This window comes from Schistocerca serialis, chromosome 1 (assembly GCF_023864345.2).
Source record: "Schistocerca serialis cubense isolate TAMUIC-IGC-003099 chromosome 1, iqSchSeri2.2, whole genome shotgun sequence".
Lineage (NCBI taxonomy): Eukaryota > Metazoa > Arthropoda > Insecta > Orthoptera > Acrididae > Schistocerca > Schistocerca serialis.
The window spans coordinates 1,162,072,155-1,162,095,214 of record NC_064638.1 but is presented as its reverse complement, the minus strand read 5'-3'; the positions used below and the strand labels follow the sequence as shown (position 1 = coordinate 1,162,095,214).

The following is a 23,060-nucleotide window of genomic DNA, read 5'->3' as shown; positions in this document are numbered from 1 at the left end:
CTTGACTAGAAGAAGGGATCGGTTGGTAGGACATGTTCTGATAGTACTGGAGGGCAGCGTGGAGGGTAAAAATCGTAGAGGGAGACCAAGAGATGATTACACTAAGCAGATTCAGAAGGATGTAGGTTGCAGTAGTTACTGGGAGATGAAGAAGTTTGCACAGGATAGAGTAGCATGGAGAGCTGCATCAAACCAGTCTCAGGACTGAAGACCACAACAACAAAAGAGATAATCTGTAAACCAGTCCCTCACTAATCGGTGTTACATTTTCCATTGAAACGAAAGCTTTGCCAAATTTTACTTTGTGTTAGACATACACGAAACTGGTCAAACGTATTTTCTCAAAACCTAGTTATTAAAGGGGGACGTAACAAGTGATGACAACACATCGGACACTAAACAAGAAGTCAGCTATGCCAGAAAATGCGGTTACTCGAAACGACACAAAGCTGCGAAAGGCGCCGTCGCATGGCGCTTTGTCACCGTGTTGAGACAAAACAGAAGGCCTGCCATCATTGGAATAAAAGTCGTACTGACTGACGCGTAAATAAAGCCGCTCGCAGATATCCTTGAATGACGCAGCGGTTCCTTCATTGCCGGTCCTTAGCCAGGTGGCGAGCGCCTCGCAGCTTACCGCAGCGTCCTTGATTGACGCATTGTCTGCCATTTCATGTAACAAACCGCCTGATCTAATAGGAGACCAGACTCGCCGTATAACATCTCAGAATACATAAAACTATGAACATAGCTGCTAAGGTTCAGTCACTGTGTCAGAATTATATTGTAACAAATAAACCCTCGGTCACAAATATTAAGTCAAAATGGACCTGGTTTCGACGCTACTATGAGTTCATAGAAACCAGGTCAATTTTGACTTAATATTTGTGACCGAGGGCTTATTTGTTACAGTATAATCGCAGAATACGTTGCATCGGTAGCAGCTACGTGCGCTTGTCGGCTGAGACAGCACCCTATTGATCCAACCTTAGGGCAGCTGAACAAGTTCTACAATCTGCTGTCCGTGGATTGACCTAGCTAGTTATGGTGAAGGCACGCAAGTTCGTCCTTGCAAATCTCTTCAAAGGAGAGCCGAAAGTCGACGACTTCAGAATCGAGGAAGAAGAACTGCCACCGCTGCTGGATGGGCAGATACTGTGCGAGACGGAGTACATCAGCGTCGACCCCTACCAGAGGGGGTTCACACACAGGTACAAGGTCGGGGCTACCATGATCGGATCACAGGTATGTAAAGTTTACGGTCGGCAGTCAAGTATAGTTAAATTACTGTTCTGTCGAATCGCTGTGATATGTGTCGTCACCTCTGCTTGAGGTATATAATTGTAAAGGCTGAATCTCATTAAAAATAGTACAAGTATACCACAAATCCCACTTGCCCCTTTCATCATCTTAAGCTAATGAATCTGATGGCTACAGTGGATTCCTTGTCTTTGGTTCTGAAGTTCACTTGCGCTGTCAGGTTCTGCGATGTGCGTTGTAAATATTGTTAAGACCAAATGTGTGTTCACAATCAGTAGTTCTTTTGTCAATAACTCTTAAAAGTCCCTCATGACTCGGACTAGACAAGTTTTAACGTATTCACGAGCCCGTATTTTCTTGAATTTCACAAAAAATAAAAGAAGTTTAGATCACCCTGACCCACTACAACATCAGCTCAATCTCAAGTGGCGCTTGACATCTACAAAAAAATTATTAAAAAAGTCTCTCTCCCCACTGATTTTGGGAAAGTGTTCTCACAAAACGAACTATAAACATTAAACGTATTTGCAGTTGCGAATATGGGCAACCATCAGCTGTATAATGGAATGACGACAGTAAAAATTTTGCGCCGGACCGTGACTCGCTTATCGCGAGCGGTCGCCTTACAATTTGGTTCGGCTCCCTGCCAGACTCAAACTTCCATACTCTGTATGTCTGTCTTTTCAGAAATGGTTGCGGGGCTCGGCTGCTCGATACAGGAAGTCAAATCAAGCACCTTTCAGCCGTCTAGTTCCCAAACTTATTTTATTTGGCTACCAGTTCCGGCGATTCACTATGGCATCTCCAGGCCCCTCGCAGACGTATACGAAGATTCCACCTCGGTTCTGGTCTAAATATCGGCCAGCAATACTTGTATTAGCAGAGTTATGCTAGCTACAGCCTCTGTTTTGACCAGAACCGAGGTGGAATCTTCGTATACGTCGGTGAGGTCCCTGAAGATGGCGTATTGAATCGCCGAAACTGGTAGCCAAATAAAATAAGTTTGGGAACTAGACGGCTGAAAGGTGTTTGATTTGACATCGAAACTTTCAACATCGGCAACCATATGTCTACAGCCTGTAATCGTACATTAATTGTGTATATTCCCGTACAGGGGACACGGTTAACTTGAAAGTCACTTGCCCGATGTCGGAGGATAAATACGATACTGCGCAGCGATATCGAACTGTAGACATGTATTTAGTAACACATCTAAGCCACCTGAACGCTAGCTCGATTTTGATTTACATTAATATTTACTAAAAACGAGTTTTTCTGTTGTACGGGGGCTGGAACTTTGGTAGTGGCAACTAATTATTTATAATTCATATAGAACCGATACATTTTTTCAAAGTTTTACTGTTTTCAAAATTAGTCACCAGCATTGTAAATAACATGTTGCCAGCTATGTTGAAGTTGTAGAATACCCTTAGCATCTCTAGTAGCGTTGATAGAGTGGAGCGATCTATTGCCCTTCGATTTCTGAAGCGAGTGTCATGAAGCGCTTTCTTCAATTTGGAAACCAAGTTCAAGTCACAAGGGCCTAAGTCCGGGGAATTTGTTGTGTGCTACAGTACGTCCTAGCCCCATCGATCGAACAAATCGGTACCAACTTGCGCCATATGTGACCGAGCATTGTCGTGCGTAACGGTCGGCTGGTCGTACAGAAAGTACCACTGCTCCTTCCTCTCAGATGGCCGCAGGCCGTGTTCCAACAGCTTAGAAAAAGAAACGGCAACACTTTCTGTACGACCATCCCATCGTTTTGTACGACAAGGGTCGGGCGGGTATGGCAAAAGTTGTGACTGATTTATTCGGTCGATGGGACTGGAAAGTACTGCACTACCCAACACGTTCCCCGAACTTAGGCCCTTGTGACTTCAACTTGATTCCTAAACTGAGGAAAGCACTCCAAGAATGTTTCAGACCGCTCCACATAACTGGCGGCGTTTCTAAGTTATCCTACGACTTCCACATAGCAGACAATGAGTAATATTTAATACTGATGATTACTTAAGGGATAATAAAACTTTGAGAAATGTATCTAATTTATAAATTAATAGATATCCCAATTAAAGTTCCAAATATGATTTAGTGCTCATAAATGTGATAGCGACCATACTTCAGCCCGCTATTAAATTATCAAAACTCCAGCCATCTTAACAAAATAAAGTAAGTGACGTTTTTAAGAAATTTGAAAGTTTGAGAATATATGCTTGAAGTGTCTCATATTAAAAAAACTGCTCTAAGGATTTGCGAATCTATTCTGTTTCTGTCTTTCTTGATTGCTGTTGTATGTATAATAGAGATATTTTATCTCCATGTACCTGTTGAATAAATTTCTGCTTTCGTAACAGTCATTTTATTGCATCTGGATATCAGGCAACAGGTTCTTTCTTGTTATATGTGACACAATTTCCGAATCCGCCACATGACTTGATCTAACATTATCCTCCTAAAGTACTTAGTTGCAATCGATTTTTAAATCGATGTAGCAACTTGTGGTGCGATTAAATAAACTCGTTTCCACTTTTGTGAAATGGATAACTCACAGGAATTCGGAAATGCAATTACATATGCACTGTAGGAAGTGTTCCAGTATTTCTAGGGAATCCAAACTGATCTTCTCCGAGGTCGGCTTCAACTAGTTCTTCCATTCGTCTGTAAGGAATTCGCGATATTATTTTGCAGCTGTGACTTATTAAATGATAGTTCGGTAATTTTCACATCTGTCGACACCTGCTTTCTTTGGGATTGGAATTATTATATTCTTCTTGAAGCCTGAGGGTATTTCGCCTGTCTCATACATCTTGCTCACCAGATGGTAGAGTTTTGTCAGGACTGGCTCTCCCAAGGCTGTCAGTAGTTCTAATGGAATGTTGTCTACTCCCGGGGCTTTGTTTCAACTCAAGTCTTTCAGTGCTGTGTCAGACTCTTCATGCAGTATCATATCTCCCATTTCATCTTCATCTACATTCTCTTCCATTTCCATAATATTGTCCTCAAGTACATCGCCCTTGTATAGATCCTCTATATATTCCTTCCACCTTTCTGCTTTCCCTTCTTTGCTTATAACTGCCTGCAAAAGGTGTAATCAGCGTACAATGCCATCTTACTGCGACAACCTGTATGCCCCCATGGCACCACTCTACTGATCGACGTCGGAGTCATGGCTCGCTGCATCATACACTGACTGCTCCCCGTGGAGTGCGTCCTTCATTGGGCCAAACAGATGGAAGGTTCGAGATCCGGGCTGTAGGGTGGACGAAGAAGAACACTCCGATGAAGTTCTGTGACCTCCTCTCTGATGCGCAGATTTGACTGAGGCTCTGAATCACCATGGAGAACGAGAAGTTGGTTTTGATTTTTGTGGCCATAAACAGGCTGAAATAGTTTTTTCAATTTCCTGAGAGTAGCACAATACATTTGATCTCTGCACCGTGAGCACACATTTCCAGTGGTGCTGCAGGGAGTTTCATTGTGATCCATCAATAACCTCGAATGAGAGTGCCCACATGTTCCAACGTTGCAGAAGGCACAGCTGTGTGTGGCCGATTGGCTTTGCAGGCTTCGGACAGTGCTTTTGTTCAGTGATAGGTCTCCGTAGACATTCTGCAAGCGCCTATGAATATCTGTGAAGCTCTGGTTTTCCGCCACATGAAACTCAATGGCAGCTCTCTGTTTGGGACGCACCTCTGTTACAGACGCCATTTTAAAGGCTACTTGTAGCGCCGTCACGTGTGGAAGCTTCATGAAACCATATGAGCTGAAGAAGGGATTTTCCAAGATGTTCCACAGCAAATTTCGCTTTTTTTTTCAAACGTAATTGGCTGAGACAAAAAAGTGTTGCTTTACTTATTGCACGTCTGTCGTACATTAGTGCTGTGTCTGTGTTTGATACATCGCATTGTTCCTTCGGACGTGCAAGCATGCATGTCTGCAGCCCACATGTAAGGGATATTCCACCATCCTGCAGTAGTTCTGTGATACACTTATCAATCGTGGCTTCTCCTGGTTTTTGGAGTTTTTATATTTATTCAACTGACATTGAGTTAAAACTTAAATTGTGATTCTTCAATTTCTCCTTGCGTACTTTATGATGAAAGAGTTCACAGGTGAACAGCCGGGTGTTTGCGTCCAACGGGCACAATGTTTCGGCAAGCGACCATGTCGCCATCATCAGGTGCGGTGACGAACTGCCCGCCAAGGCACCGGCGCCAGGTTTATCTTCTGCCCCCGCTCCCTCTCCTACCGTCGAGGTGTTCCGAATGCGATCCACGCCCAGTTCTCGAAGTCTTTCGTAGTGGGGTCACTTCTTTCATTAAAATGAGAAAGAAGACGTACTACCACGAATTGTGTTCGGGCACAGGCAGAGATACTAACAAGACGCCGCCAGCACGCTCCCCTGCGCACTGACCGCGAAGTGGGGGGATGCTGGACGCCCCGCGCCTGGTCCTGAACCACGTTCGGAACACCTGGAAGGGGGAGGAGATAAAAGCCCGGCCCCGGCGCCTCAGCGGTCGGTTCGTCACTTACATCATCAATATAATAGACTGGCCCTGACGTCATTTTCGTGGCTCCAACATCTCTGGGCTAAAGTCACGTGAATGTTGGCACAACATGGTTGTTTCGTGTTGCGCTTATGGCTATACTCAGCGTTTTGTCGGGGGAAATGGCATTACATTTCACGTGTGTTTCTATGATAGTGCAGATGCGTTTAGTGACATCTGATGAAGTGACTTTTATATGATTTTTGCACTTGAAATAGAGTATCACGTAAATTAAAGTGTTGAAAGTGAGGCCTGTAAAGTCAGACTCATATTTCAGTTTGGAAAGTATCTGTGATAATTCGGTTACAGAAGTAAATATAACTGTTTATCGTTCCTATTCATAGGTTTACTAAGGATGAAAACCGAAGGCAGCTTTGGATACAGGCCCTAAAACGGAAAAACTTTAAGCCATCTGCACATATGCGTCTTTTTGTATATACAAGTGAGATTATAATAAGATAGGAGCACCTATAGTCGACACATGAAGAGAATATTTTTCTGTCTTCTAATACTATTAAATAAATGTAGGCTCCAAAATTATTTACTGAAACTTCAAAGTCTCACCTTTCATCTAAAACATCTTTTTTCTTTAAACTGATAGTTTAAACTTTTGTAAAAATAGTAGGAACTGAACCTTTGAAGTGCACCTAAAATTGATACTCTAAAATGGACCTGCTCCTAAAGTCGACAAATTTGCCACCTATAGTTGACATAATTCCCATATCTCATTTTCTTTTATAAGTGACTAGAGCTCAAAACGCGGCGAATCCAATATTTAAAGTTTTGACACGAGCCCACTCTTAGAGTTTAAAAGAATTTTAACGACATTTTATTTTAATCGATAGTTTATAGTAATTTCGTCCCGTTGCACACCAGAGGGGCGTTCGATATATTTGTTAGATTTTATAAATGGTACTGTGAACAGATCCAAGTCAAACGTAGTTCTAACATAAGTTTTCGCAAATAAAAAAGTAATTTATGTTGGAAGCGTTTGGTAGTCAATTGAGAAATGTGGGTAGAATATGATACAAACATAGGATGTCAGACCGCTGATTTGAAATCCCACCACGTTTTGCCAACAGTCACATGGTTTACGTTGGAGCCACACCAGCCCTATAGCTTCTGCACAGCAAGGCCAGTCTATTAGTGTCAATGGTCGAAGGTTCGTCAGCGCACCTGATGATGGCAGTGTAGTCGCTTGCCAAAATATTGTGCCCGTTAGATACTTACACCCGGCTGTTCACCTGGGCACTCTTTCGTCAACACTTAAATTGTTTGCACAAATCGAGTTTTCTCAATTTATAAGGTTCAGTCTTGCAACATCTCTTTCCGTTTCGTTTACATGTTTAATTATCTCATATGCAAGCTGCTGATGTCAGTGGAAACTATCAGGGTATGTCTAAGCAAATCAGCACACTCTCCCCATGATTAAATTGAGGCTATTACCAAGGCTACACAACATATTATGAAACATAGGAATGAGACCTCAGGGGGTGAAAATGTTCTCCTCATAGTGCTTAGAATGAGCGAACGTTTCCACTCCTGACTGATTGCTGATACATCTGCAGTCTGGTTACGGGTGGCACGTATAGTTGAGAGCCGATCGCCACAGCACCCGGCAGGATGGCATGTTGTCGGCACCTGGGGCTGGCGCGACCGCACAGTGGTGGATCCGACGCCGGCGCCTGACGACATCCTGCCACTGATGCTGGTGCCGGACTACAGGGACCTACCTATGTCACTGGCAGTGGGGGTGCTGGGAATGCCAGGAGCCTCCGCCTACTTCGGACTGCTCAACATCTGCCACCCCAAGCCGGGGGAGGTGGTGGTTGGCAGTGGCGCGGCGGGCGCCGTGGGCTCCATAGTGGGACAGATAGCGCGCATCAAGGGCTGCAAGGTCATCGGCATCGCTGGCTCTGACCAAAAGGTAATCTTTATGTGTGTTCTCCCCATTATGCCTCTTTCACTCAACATCTTCCAAAGACTAAACACTTCCTCATCGTGGATCACGGACCCTGAAGATTGATCATCGACCTTACTACATTTCTCCATAGATGATTTTGTGCGCTTTGGATCCGGTTCTCATGGAGACCCAACTGCTGAACGTCCTCCTCCAGTTCATCCTCCCATCACTTCCTTGGTCATCGAATTGGATGAGTTGTCATATTTTCCCACAACTACAGCTTCAACCTGGCATGTATATCCTTCACGGCTGTGTACTCTGCTAGCTCATTCTCTTTCACTTCCATTTTCTGTATGGTGTTCGTTAGTTTCATTAGGTATTACAGTTACTGATTCCTTCTATGTCTCCACATGTTCTCTTCGTGGACTAGTCCAAAAATCTTTCTCATCATTTTTCATCAAAAAGTCAACAGGTTATCATGCTTTTTGTGGTACCTAACGCTTCTGTTCAGCATAACAACACTAATACTATCACTTCATTATGGGCCTTATGTTTGGTGTTAACTGATAAATGGCTCTGAGAACTATGCGACTTAACTTCTGAGGTCATCAGTCGCCTAGAAAGTAGAACTAATTAAACCTAACTAACCTAAGGACATCACACACATCCATGCCCGAGGCAGGATTCGAATGTGCGACCGTAGCGGTCGCTTGGCTCCAGACTGTAGCGCCTAGAACCGCACGGCCACTCTGGCCGGCAACTTATAAATTTTTCGATTGCTACAAAATGAACTAAGTTTCAGATCTATTGAAAATATATTGATTAATTTCCTGTTTTAGGTTATGATGATGGTTGAACCAGGTGCCAAGGTTATTCAAATTTTCCATTCTGGTTATATTCCATATTTCAACCAATAATGGTGTGTTATTAGGGTCTCCTCTGGAAACTTCCATCATTAGGGGCTTCTCTGGATGCTTCTATCACTTCAATCTTCTCTACGTTAATCATCAGTCCAACATTACTGGCATTCTTTCGTAAGTACTCTTTGGTTTCCACCATCTCTTCCTCTGATTCCGATCTGGCTGCAATGCCGTCTGCATATCCCAATAAGTACGGTCTTAGACTTCACCCCTTTTCTGTCTTTATTCATTTCTCAATTTACTTTCTCCAGGAACAAATTATAAATAATTAGAAGGCAGCGGTGAAATGGCATCCGTTTGTCTGACACCTGTCCTGATGCTGAAGTCCTTGAAAAGCTCCCCTAGTATGTTACCATGCCTTTTGTCTTTGCTGAATACACCTTCATCAAGTTAATTAACTTCCTTGGTATGCGAAGCCCGCTAAGGATGTTGTACATACTTTACTGTGCATGTTATAATACGCCCTCTAAAAATTTACAAACCTTACCAGGAACCGATGGCTGAATTTCCAGCACTTGTCCCAGATTTGTCACATAGTGCAAATTTGATCCATGGTTGATCTTGCTGCCCAAAAATCACCGTGGAACTCTCCAACAATATCTTCAGCAAAATTCTTTGGCTTTTCAAGAATTATTAATGATAACACATTATATGGCAAGCATAACAGAGCAATACTTCTATAATTACAACAGTTCTTTTTAATGTCAGTTTTGGGCAGTGGGATAATTGTAGCTGAATTCCACTCTTCTGGGATCTCTTCCTTTTTCCATAATTATGATATCATATATCTCTTTCTGATGTGTGCCACCTCCTGCTTGCAACAGCTCTCCCGTTGCCCTGTCTTCTCCTGGTACCTTATTATTCGTCAGTTTCTTAACTGCTCTATCATGTTGATGTACCTCAATTTCTTCTTCCTTCTGGGAAGATATTTTCAGGATCCCAGCATTCGCCAAATACTCAAAATATTGTCTCTACCTGTCCACCTGTCCTGAATCCTGTGACTGCCCGTTAGCATGCCTCGTTACAGGGCCCAAAAAATTCCAAGCCTGGCGATGGAAGACGTAGTTCAAAACTGGTTGGGGCACATCAGCAGAAGGAAATTCATATCCTTACACTTACAGAATGAAAACAGAAACTTGAATCCACAGCATCGCTATGTCATTTTATTAAGTAATATATCCCTCGTAAATGGTTATTTTGTTCTGTAATATATCTCTTATAAAGGATTACACTAAACAAAAACACTCTGAAGAAGGTCGCTTGCAACAGGGATCGAAACGTCAGTAGTTTTATATACATTGACAATGTGGTAACAAACCCTGAAAAATTTAATCGCAGCATGAAGTTTCCAATTTATTGTCAATTACCAGATAGACACTTACTGCCAAATCGTAATACATTTTGAATTTTATAATGTCAACATTCACACATAATCACAGTCACTCTTAAAAGTAAGATGATGGTATGCGGCTTAAAAAGTCACCGGAAAGTAAAGATAGGATTATTTATAAGATAGAAAGCTCACTCAGTATTACACAAAGCTGTCACTGTGAACAGTGAGTTCTTCTACAAGACTTGTACAACCCGCTACGCCGATTTCAGTTGTTCAGAATGTGACGGTTCACAAACAATATCCGAAAGTTCCTCATCCGACTTTATTTTTAGCCGGTAAGCACTTTTCGACATTCGGCGATCGATTTTAGACCATAACTATGCAAAACTAAAATATCGTTTCAGAGCTCCATGTAAATGCTTCCGATCATGCTCCGAATCTGATCAAGACTATCCAAAGCAGCTATCTATCACAAAGGATGCGCACAAATGCTATTACTTCTGATTGGCAGACTACCGTGCGTCTTTTACTTTGAACCACTCAAAATATTAATATCTTTTAAACCTTTTTATTAAATGAACTATCTTTGAAAACCCGCACCTATCAAAACAATCCCCTCCTTGCCTAATTGAATTGTTGTCTGAGTATGCTTCTCGTTTCAGCACCACCGTAGGCTGCCGAATTACCCATACCAAATTTCTCGGCAGCGTATGACTCTCACATCATCCAGTCACATGTTCTCGCGCTATCATTCATTCATTTCATAGAAATGAAAATACAGTATACACATATCACGTTACCTCACATTTATAGCTTCTGTCATTCTAATAACAAAGCACAATAAATCAGCAAGAATTAACAGGACACATAATACTAGGAGCACATAAAAATTATTGACACAAATGCTCTGTTTTGACCTTTTAGAACTTCAGTGCTTGTATGATAGTGACATCTGTTAGCTAGAGCCGTAACTGATAGCACGTAGCAGGGTCCTAAGATCATATATCTGTCACGAGACAACCTTAAAATCGTCGTCTGTATGATGCTACTTGATATCGTCCGACTTCAGTAGGAATGATGCATGGCGCTCCACCATGGACTTAAATATATTTTCATATTTATTTCTGAAATTACGGCATTCACTTTATGTGCGCTGCAGTATTTTTTTCTGAAATTACAGATATTATTCCAGAAAGAAGATCGTGCAAGACCGAAGAAGTATGGCTTCACCTCCCACATGTTGTGTAACTAGTTGTAACCTAACCCAGACTTTTACACAACATACAACTCTGTTGCTGAAGAATTAACAATAACTTTCGAATAGATGGTAGAAATTAATCATGCGCGAGACCATAACTGTCTCTTCCGGGTTGGACATTTCCAAAGATTGCTACAGGGTGTATGCTTTCAGATGTTTCACACCGTACACCCAGAAATTCACCTGTCATCTGAAAAGGCCACTTGGCGGCACCCAGTAGATGTCCAGTTGGAGTAATGGCGTGAAAATTCCAACCTTCAACGGCGATGAACAACTGTGGATGCATGATCCAGATGCCTGCTGCGGAGGGCCGCACATACCAACATTCGCTGAACGGTCTTCGTGCAGTCACTGTTGGTAGTCCCTGGCTTCATCTAGGCGGTCATTTACTCAACTGTTGCACCGCTATTCTCCACTACACATCTCCGGAACCGTCGAATACCCCAGTTATCCATGGCCGGTGGTGCATTATAGTTTCTCAAATCACGTTTTTGATTAGCGTTGCCATGCTCCTTATACTCCGGATTACTACAACGACTGTACTGTTGGCCACGTCATCTGCAGCTCCCCATCCCCCCCCCCCCTCTCGACACGCTTTATACACTGAAGAACCAAAGAAAGTGCTACATCTCACTCATAGCGTGTAGGGCCCCGCGAGCACGCAGAAGTGCAACAACACGACGTAGCATACACTCGACTAATGTCTGAAGTAGTGCTGGAGAGAATTGCCACCAAGAATCCTGCAGGGCTGTCCACAAATCCGTAAGAGTGCGAGGGGTTGGCCATCTCTTCTGAACAGCACATTGCAAGGCATCCCAGATATGCTCAATAAGGTTCTTTTCTGGGGAGCCTGGTTGCCAGTGGAAGTGTTTAAACTTAGAAGAATATTCCTGGAACCGCTCTGTAGCAAATCCGTACGTTCAGGGTGTCGCATTGTCCTGCTGCAAGTTCTCATGTCCGTCGAAATGCGCCATGGATATGAATGGGTGCAGTTGATCAGTCAGGGTGGTTACGTGCATGTCAACTGTCACAGTCGTATTTAGACATATCAGGGATCCCATATCACTTCAACTGCACACGCCCCACATCATTGCAGAGACACCACCAGGTTGAAGGGTCCCTGCTGACATGCACGATCAATGAATTCATGAGGTTCTCTCCATACCCGTACACGTTCATACACTCGATACAGTTTGAAACGAGACTCGTCCAACGAGGCAACGTGTTTCGAGTCATCAATAGTACAATGTCGGTGTTGACGGGCCCAGGCGAGCCGTTCAGCACAGTGTTTTGCAGTCCTCAAGGGTACACGAGTGGGCCTTCCGCTCCGAAAGCCCATGTCAGGGAAGTTTTGTTGAATGATTCGCACGCTGACACTTTCTGATGGCCCAGCATATAAATCTGCAGCAATTTGCGGAAGGATTGCATTTCTGTCGCGTTGAACGATTCTCTTCAGTCGTCGTTGGTACCGTTCTTGCAGGATCATTTTCCGGCCACAGCGATGTCGAAGATCTGATGTTTTACCGGATTCCTGATATTTAGTGTACAGTCGTGAAATGGTCCAGGGGAAAACCCACACTTCATCGCTACTTTGGAGATCCTGTGTCCCATCGCATGTGCGCCGACTATAACGCAACGTTCAAACTCACTTAAATCTTGATAACCTGCCATTGTAGCAGCAGTAACCGATCTGACAGCTGCGCCAGACACTTTTCTTACATACACGTTGCCGACCGCAGCGCCGTATTCTGTCTTTTTATGTATCCCAGTATTTGAATATGTATGCGTATATCAGTTTCTTTGGCGCTTCAGTGCATAGCGTCCACTGCTAATGCTGCCAGAGGACGTCTGTGAATGGATATTGCACATTTATATCGCAGATAGACGGTAGTCACAATTAATGCGACTGAACAGTGTATTTATGAACGCTGCGCAACGCGTAACCTCACAACAACAAAAAGAGCGTAATATGCCGGGAACTCATTTTGGCTGTTTACAATATGCGTTTCTCGATGTGATGTCACCGACAAGGAAGCATCATATCTTCTTAGATTCACTAGCATCCATGTACAGCAGTTTCTCCTGCCTGCGAGGCACCAGAAAGCTCAGATAGAACTTCTTACTCCGATTCGTAACACTCGCCGTGGCGTAGTTGCGCTAGGTGGCAGGAGTGTCAGGACCTGTAGATGAATCTTCCACTCGGTCCTGTCGCGTCGAATTCGTTCGTCTCTACTGGCAGACAACACAGTCAACGGATTTTGAAAGTGGGTTAACTGTCGCACCTTGCCGCGCAATTCATGTCACAGACGTCAATGATTTTCATGCACGTTTTGACGCATACTGCGTCAGACACTGTAGCTGTATTTAGCAAATGTAACGTGAGTGAAAAAAAATAAGGATAAACTATAGGGAAAGGCGAACAATACACAGCGGAGAGGAAAATATGTGAAGAGTGGTAGTAATGGGATGGTCGTGTTTGACGGTCAACAACGCAGGTGAAGCACGTGTCACGTTGGACAGTGCGTGTTCAATACGGACTGGGCATCAATGCAGGTTGTTTACGAGTAGTGCACACTTCGTATATGCATTCAGACGAAGAGGTCAACGTGCAACGAAAGACCTAACACCGTTCCAAAGAGAGCGGATTGTGGGGGCCCGATTAGCTGGAGCACCAGTAACCAAGACAGCCAACTTTTTGGATGCTTCAAGAGCAACTGTTTCAACAGTCATGACAGTCTACACAAGACGTGGAAAGATATCATAGTGTAATCGTAATAGTGGGCGCAAATCAAAACTAAATTTTGTACTTCGTCTACATCCATAGTATGCATTCTGAATCGATAAAACGTCAAGGTACCTTAATCTGGGGCAGTCTTATGCATCGCCAACAAGAGAAATTCTTAGTCGTTGAAATGAAGAAACATAAATAATAAATTGTAGACCTATGATAATCGTACAATATTTTCCCGCCTTATTTTTTGAACTTTCTCTGTATTATTATTTTCACGCCACATATTTGTACATTCTCTGTATTATTCTGGCTGTTTCTCTCCTTTCACTAGATCCACTTTATGGTTCAAAAGTTTCCTAACGGTTGGATTATGTACTAAAGAGCGAAAGAAACTGGTACACATGCCTAACATCGTGTAGGGCCCCCGCGAGCGCGCAGAAGTGCCGCAACACGACGTGGCCTGGACTCGACTAATGTCTGAAATAGTGTTGGAGGGAATCGACACCATGAGTCCTGCAGGGCTGTCCATAAATCTGTAAGAGCACGAAGGGGTAAAGATCTTTTCTGAAAAGCACATTCCAAGGCATCCCAGATATGCTCAACAGTGTCATGTCTGGGGAGTTTGGTGGCCAGTGGAAGGGTTTAAACTGCGATGAGTGTTCCTGGAGCAACTCTCCAGCAATTCTGGACATGTGGGGTGTCGCATTGTCCTGCTGTAATTACCGAAGTCCGTCGGAAAGCAGACTGGACATGAATGGATGTAGGAGATCAGACAGAATGCTTACATACGTGTCATCTTGTCAGAATCGTTTCCATATCACTCCAACTGCACACGCCCCACACCATTACAGAGCCTCCACCAGCTTTAACAGTCCCCTGCTTATAACCTTACCACTACTATTGTCCTTTAGTATGCCTTTACCTAAGTAAGAGAAAACCCTTTCTTTATGTTGCCACGTATAGCCCTCTTATTACACTTAGTTTGGTTACCAAATAAACTACATTGCGTGAGGATAATCCTGTGAATAGGAAAAGCTAATCAGTAGAATTAATCTTTTCACCGGATTTGACCGTGTGTTGTGTCTAACAGATAAGTAAATGAGATTATTCTAGTCTTTTCCTAAGATCTTACCCAGCGGTTAGAAAGAAACGCAGTATGAATACGCGTAGTATTGTATTGAAGCTAGGACAACTCAGTTCCAACTTCATTTAGTGATTTCAGATATGTACTAATGGTCGCCAACCTATCCAGACAATGAAACAGTGAAGTTCTGGGAAAAGTATGTATTTTGCCTACTATCTTGGTACTGTTTAGGTTGCTTCTTCAAATAAATATAGCTCCAAGTAAACTTTGTTGGTGCAGACACTGGAATGTCTTTTTGACTACTACACCCTTATACATTACGTTTTCAAAAGAGAGAAAAGACTAGTAGATAATTTCAAGGAAGCCAAATTTTTTTCCAGGGGGGGACCTTTAGAAAAGCACTTTCTATAAACATCCAACTTAAAAACTAAAATACTTAGATACTAAAGCACAAATTTTTATGCTGCACATTTCATTTCAAGAAAACGTCTTTATTACTAGAATTTACTTTCATAAGCTATTGCTCTCATTATTTACACAATAACAATTTAAATTCAATTAATACCTCTTTATATTAAGCTGGCACTTCATAAGTCTGTAAAACAGGATTCTCGGGTTAATCAAACACCTGGAGCAACCCTATATAGGTGTAGGTGAAACAGTTTCCTTAAAGTTCAAGAATGATTATTCACTAGGACACACAATTTCAATTAATGGTTCACGCTCTACAAAAGTAGAATACCAAAAATATTTTATCTGGTGGCTGTTGGCTTGCGTGTGGCGAACAATTATGGCGGCTACACTACTAACAGTACGACATACAACTACCTTGCCGTATGGGCTCAATTTCTCTTCTTGACGTCGATCAGTTTCACATACAGTAGCCCAAAAACTCGCAGCTATGCCGTAAGCCGTTTGCAGTCTTCATCCGAGGCCTTTTTGTGCAAATTCGCAGGCAAAGATTCTCCTGCTCCACAAAGGTGTTGCCTCAATCACTGCCTACTGTGTGACTTACTTCCCGCGCTTGCTCTAGGTAGCGCGCCAGTTCGCCGTTTCCACCTTTTCCACTCCCCAGAACCACTTTCGTTTCAAACAAAAGCACACTGTCTTTTGCATAACACCTATTTCCTACAATGTTCCTAAGCGTGACCATTTCTTAAATTGTCAAATTTATATCAACATGAACAGTTTATAAACACAAATGTTTTTAAATAGGAAATGTCATCAGAAAATTGTTTAACGTAATAAACAGTGTACCTAGAAGGTTACATACATTATTCCCATACAATGCAAAGAACTTCAACCTCCGGTAGAGCTCACTTTACTTTACATATGCAGTAAATATAGTAGCAATATGCGAAAATTTTAAAGCAAAAAAATTAACAAAATTTAAACGAACTATAAACACACAGTGCTATATGCTGACTTGCAGGGTCCATGGATTCATAAGAATGTCTCCATACCCGTACACGTCCATCCGCTCGATACAATTTGAAACGAGACTCCTCCGATCAGGCAACATGTTTCCAGTCACCTACAGTCCAATGACGGTGTTGACGGACCCAGGCGATGCGTAAAAATTTGTATTGAGCAGTCACCAAGGGTACACGAGTGGGGCCTTATCGATGATGTTTCGTTGACGGGTTCGCACGAAGTTATTTGTTGATGGCACAGCATGATATCTGCAGCAATTTACGGAAGGGCTGCACTTCTGTCACGTTGAACGATTCTCTTCAGTCGTCGTTGGTCCTGTTCTTGCCGGATCTTTTTCTGGCCGCAGCGATGTCGGAGATCTGATGATTTATCGTATTTCAGATACTCACGGTACACTCACAAGATGGTCGTACGGGAAAATCCCCACTTCACCGCTGCCTCAAAGATGCTGTGTCCCATAGCTCGTGCACCGACTGTAACACCACGTTCAGACTCACTTAAATCTTGATAATGTGCCAGTGTAGCAACAGTAAACGATCTAACAACTGTGCCAGACACTTGTTGTCTTATATAGGCGTTGCCGACTGCAGCGCCGTGTTCTGCCTGTTTCCGTATCGGTGTATTTGAACACGCAAGCCTACACCAATTTCTTTGGCGCTTCAGTGTATATGCGGTTAACTTAGTGTCTATTTCACATTATTTGTGGTTTTATGACTGATTCGTCACGAATCCAGCTACTTTTAGTTAATTTTTTATTACTTTTAGTTCACGTTGTCTCCGTCGCCGTGCAAGATAGGAGTATCCCCTTTTCCTCCATTTGTATCTAACTGATTTCTTTCGTGTTCTTTTGAACAATCTGATGATGCCCCAAAAGGATGAATCACCTCATTGACATTAAATGATTTCTCAACCGAGAGTGTTTTTGTTCTGAAACATTTTATATTCTGTTGGTCGCGACGCGACGCGATTGTGCCTACAAAGAAACAGTAGGGGACCTTTTTGTAGGAATTTTAATGTAGTTAAATTTTGTACTGCCATAAATTTTCGCTGGAGGCCACGGTTTTAAAGTTATTCAAGATAAAACGTATAAAAAGGATCTTCAAACGCACCTAAACCCCTCACTCATCCCTCAAGATACGATTTCTGCTCTGTTGTTCGTGGGACTCCCTCCTACCACTGTACAAAAATTTCCGACTAGATAAACTATTACCGATATTCGACATTTTGTGAACTCTCTTGATTGGGCTATTATGCCACCACTATTGTCGGACGATTCGTTAACATGACCGTTAGAGCAGCTGAAGAAAAATTACTTCTTTAAACTTTCGGTAACGTACTGATGCGAGCCAGTTAAGACCAAAATAGGCCAAATATGGAAAATAATCCGTGCAATCTGAAATATTCATACAGTGGTTCAAAGGATTATCGTGAACAGCAAACTTGAAATTCTGACCAGTGGGGACGGAGTGCGTTTGGACGTCACTTTTGTTCGTTTGCCTCGAATAACTCGAAAACTACGGCCTCTGGCGAAAACACTGAATTTCCTACAAAAAGGTTTTGTTTCTTTTTTCCATAGGACTAATAGTTTCCGAGCAGCGAGCGAAAAAATATGAAAATCTCGTTCGTGGCTTACGAAGGCCTCCTATATCACATTGTGTATTTTTTAGTGTCAATGTATTAACGACCAAAACATAAAGGCAACAACCGTTAATCATCCTCAAGCTTCTACCCAGGTCAGATAGCTCAGGCCAGGTAATTCTCAGTCACTTTCAAGTAGTAATTATCGACAACAAAGTGGCTTCTTTTTTCTTCTTTGCCTGTTTCAGATTTCTGCCTATCGTAGAGGTCCCTTATGTGCAGCAAAAGTCAGTCAAGAGGGTTCTCGACTGGGTATATCTAGAAGATTCTCATGTTACCTTAGTACCTTGAAATTTTCCCCATAAATCGTTGTTAAAGGCGAGGCTAGGAAATGATTTTGATTTATAGCTAGAACAGTTTTCTTTCAGCTAAAAACACTTGCGCCTAGTTTATGGAGCTAGTAGGAGGGTGGGCAGATAATAATCATTGGTTTGTGGGGCTCTCAACTGCCCAGTCATCAGCGCCAGTACAAAGTCCCAATTTTTTCACAGTCCAAATTAGCCACTGTCACTAATGATGAGGATGATGATGAAATGATGAAGACAACACAAACACCCAATCCCCAGGCAGAGAAAATCTCCAACCCAGCCTGGGATCAAATCCGGGGCCCCGTGATGCAGAGGTAGCAACGCTAGCCACTTTTTTTATTATTCTGATTTTTGTGCGATTTGGTTCGTTGCATTTGTTCGGTGCGGATGTCCCATGACACCCTTTCAAGTTCAATGTTGCGCCGTTGACGTTGACTCAGTTTTTTATTACGGAAGGCAGCTAACCCTCTGACCGAACACGCTGAGCTACTGTGTCGGCGTCACTAGACCACGAGCTGCGGACTGCGTGGGGAGAGAGTTAGTGTGTTGCCTAAAGAGATGAGTCGATAGATTGTCCGACATGTTCTGGGCTAACGATTGGTGTGCAGTGTGGCTGTTTTTCATTACACATCCAATGACAGGTATCAATGATAGACGTTAGTATATGCAGATTCCTTGACAGATGATAATTATATGTGTAGCTTACAGTCTGTTAGAAATTCATCGATTATTTTGAAAGCTTTTTACATTTCTATATTCTCTGATACGAACCTTGCTTTGATATTGATATAGAAAATACGGGGTTGATAGAAGTCTGGAAACACCACAAACACAACACCTTATCATGTAGGAAACCAGTTGACATTCCATATAGCTTCCAGTCATCTCGGTATCGATAAATATAGGTCCTGTATGGTCCTCAAGGGAATCGTATACTATTCTTCCTTCAAAAAAGTGGCAACCCTAGATAGCGATGATGGAGGCAGATAGGGATCAAACACTTTTCTCTCCAAATGTAGGCCAAATTGGCTGTGGTGGCCAGGGGAGACGCAGCAATTCATGCTCTAGCTCACAAAACAAATCCTGGCCGATGTAAGCTGTGTGAACAGGGGCCCTGTCGTATTGGAACAAAGGGTCACTTGGTCCTCGGCAGTAATGCGACTTTTCAGAGTACACATATTACCCTCGGAATACAACGATGTTGTTGCCCAGGTCATCACCGACATCCCGCCATATTCCACTCTTGACATGTAAACTCGGTCAGAAGATGGAAACAGTGTGCCACAAGACTTCATCAGATCAAATGACTCTTCCATTACTCCAATGTCCAGGTTTTAAGGCTTCGGCACCACCTTTTCCTGTTATAGGCATTTGCATCACAGATGAATGGTTTTGGAATTCCAGCTCACCCAGCTTATGGAGCTCCCGTCGTATTGTTTTGATGTTGACAAACTTCATCTTTAGAAATTTCTCGGATGCCAGAAACACCGACTGTATCAGTTCATAACTGTTACTGGCTGGAGGCTGCTACGAAATTATACATCACCCCATCATATTCCAGATATGCTCTATGTTTGTTAGATCGAGGTTCTGGCATGACTATCAGGAATCCCCGCAGACCCCAGTGTTTTTGTTGTGTGAACCGCGCTGTTGGTTCCTGTTTTCTCCGCTGGAGTGTGTCATTTGGCACACTCATCCAGAATGGTATGACAGCAGATTTCGCCAATCAGGAAAAATACAGTCGAGCAGTAAGCAACCCCTTCAATGAATAGTAAATCAATTGAGTGCTTGTATCCAATAGCTGTTTCCTCACATATTTCAGCACATAGTCTACAGACACATTGATCTGACAGCCACAAGCAAGACTCACTGTTGAACAGCACAGAATGCGACTTATTCTTCTAGTTGCGTTTAGCTCTACATTATGGAAGACTGCGTTTTTTATGGTTTCGTGTAATCGATAAACGTCACGTGGCGAACCGAGATCTCAATCCATCTGCAAGCAATCGGTCCCCGAAGATTCGCAGTGACACTCTGCTAATACGTAACCTCCGCCTGGATTCATTACAGCCACCTCGCTATTCGGATCAAGTCGGATGCTATCACTACCTTGTCATGGTAATAGTCCTTCTGGTAGCACCGCTGATTAACTGCTATCATGATTCCATCTCCTCATCTCACATTCTGCAGTGTTAACAATGCAGCCAACTACCTGTGTAACCTTTCCGATACAGGTAGTGGAGAAAAATAATGAACCACCAAAAACACAGGATAATCTATGGCTAATGTGCTGTCAAGAAACCGCTGGCATTCGAAACATCATTGAGTCGTGTCGCAATGGATAAAAACTGATCCCCTATGGTTTTCAGCTGACAGACGTGGTCATGGGAGATCCGGCGATTTATTCTCGTGCCAAAATAACCAGTCCTGGACTACGCCAGCTGCGTGAAAAAGAACCCTCTCGTACTGGAACACATCTGTATCGGGGAGCAAACATTGTATCATGGGATGGACCTGATCAGCCAAAATGGTAGATAACCCTCGGCAGTAATGCGACCCTGTAAAGTAACCACGGTGTAGGTGGAATACCAGGATATCGCAGACCAAATCGTCACCGAACTACCGGCCTGTTTAAGTTTTGGGACGTAGACTCGCTCAGAAATTGGAAACAACTTTGGGAGAAAAATTTATCCTAAAACTTCCTGGCATATTAAAACTGCGTGCCGGACCGAGACTCTCACTCAGGATCTTGTCTTTCACGGGCAAGTGCTCTGCCATCTGAGCTACCCAAGCACAAATAACGCCCCGTTCTCACCTTCCATACTTCACAGAAACTCTCAAGCGGACCTTGCAGAACTAGCACACCTCGAAGCAGGAATATTGGGGAGACATGGCTTAGCCACAGCCTGGGAAATGTTCGAGTCAGTCCGGCATACAGTTTTAATCTGTAGGAAGTTTCATATCAGCGCACACTCCGCTGCAGAGGGAAAATTTCATTCTGAAAACTAATCCTACCAAGTAGCTTACTTCCATTGCACCATTTTTTCAGGTTATACGGTCTTGGTAATAAGTTTTCCTTTTAAGGACTTCCTGTTTTTTGCTGACAGGTTTCACAATGATTATGAAATTATTTCTACAGTGACATTTTCAGCCGTCATCCTCTTCCCTTTCGTCAAAATCCTCTTGAATGACCGTCTGTTATGGTCACTCGACACACACTTTCATCCGCATTGACTTAGCGGACGATCTTTTGCCGCTTTCCCTATATGTATTATAAATCTTCCACATCTACATCTACATCCATACTCCGCAAGCCACCTGACGGTGTGTGGCGGAGGGTACCTTGAATACCTCTATCGCTTCTCCCTTCTATTCCAGTCTCGTATTGTTCGTGAAAAGAAAGATTGTCGGTATGCCTCTGTGTGGGCTCTGATCTCTCTGATTTTATCTTCATGGTCTCTTCACGAGATATACGTAGGAGGGAGCAGTATACTGATCGACTCCTCGGTGAAGGTATGTTCTCGAAACTTCAACAAAAGCCCGTACCGGGCTACTGAGCGTCTCTCTTGCAGAGTCTTCCACTGAAGTTTATCTAACATCTCCGTAACGCTTTCGCGATTACTAAATGATCCTGTAACGAAGCGCGCTGCTCTCCGTTGGATCTTCTTTATCTCTTATATCAACCACATCTGGTACGGATCCCACACCGGTGAGCAGTATTCAAGCAGTGAGCGAACAAGTGTACTGTAACCCACTTCCTTTGTTTTCGGATTGCATTTCCTTAGGATTCTTCCAGTGAATCTCAGTCTGGCATCTGCTTTACCGACGACGCCTCTTCAAACATCAAATATTTGATCTACCTTATTTACGGAAGGATCCACCATACGAGGACCAACAAATTTCCCTCGTTGTATTTCACTTATCTCCGCCATAATGCACTCAAAAATACACTGAACACCTTTGTAATCACGACTGACAACTGCAGCGTATTGGGTACATTTCACACGTGCCATTCTCGGTCAAACACAACAGTGCAACATGCAGGCTTGGCTAGCATCCGAATTTATGATCAAGCACTCATTAGTGTTTTTCCCCCTCGTACGTACTTTGTGCTTCTAAGCATCAACGCACCATGTTTTCACTTTTACTGCAGTTTAATAATTTTCTCCCTGTGTCTTATCCCATTTGCAGGTCAAGTGTCTGAAGGAGGAGCTAGGTTTCCACCACGCCTTCAACTGCAAGACGGCAAACATGGACAAGGCGCTGAAGGAGGCCGCCCCGGACGGCGTCGACGTCTACTTCGACAACGTGGGAGGGGAGCAGAGCAGTGCGGTGATCGCCAACATGCGTCAGGGCGGCCGCATATCCGTGTGTGGCTGCATCTCCGTCTATAACGAGACGAAGGTGGCCATGGCACCCGTCGTCCAGATGCACATGGTCGGAAAGGAACTCGTACTGGAGGGTTTCATGGTGATCCGGTGGCTGGACCAGTGGGATAAGGCCTTCCTCGAGATGGCACAGTGGATCAAGAAGGGAAAGCTCAAATACAGGGAGGCCGTCGCGGAGGGCTTCGAAAACACCCCGAAAGCTTTCATCGGTATGCTCAGGGGTGAAAATCTGGGGAAAGCCGCCGTCAAGGTGTGA

General features: G+C 43.4%; 1 protein-coding gene across 1 annotated transcript; it reads left to right on the top strand.

Moving 5' to 3' along the window:
• Nucleotides 1–1,041: 1,041 nt before the first annotated feature.
• On the top strand, nt 1,042–23,060 carry LOC126418220 (prostaglandin reductase 1-like). The gene is made up of 3 exons (XM_050085176.1): nt 1,042–1,246; nt 7,376–7,734; nt 22,608–23,060. The coding sequence occupies exons 1-3, from the start codon at nt 1,042–1,044 to the stop codon at nt 23,058–23,060; spliced, it is 1,017 nt and encodes a 338-aa protein (XP_049941133.1).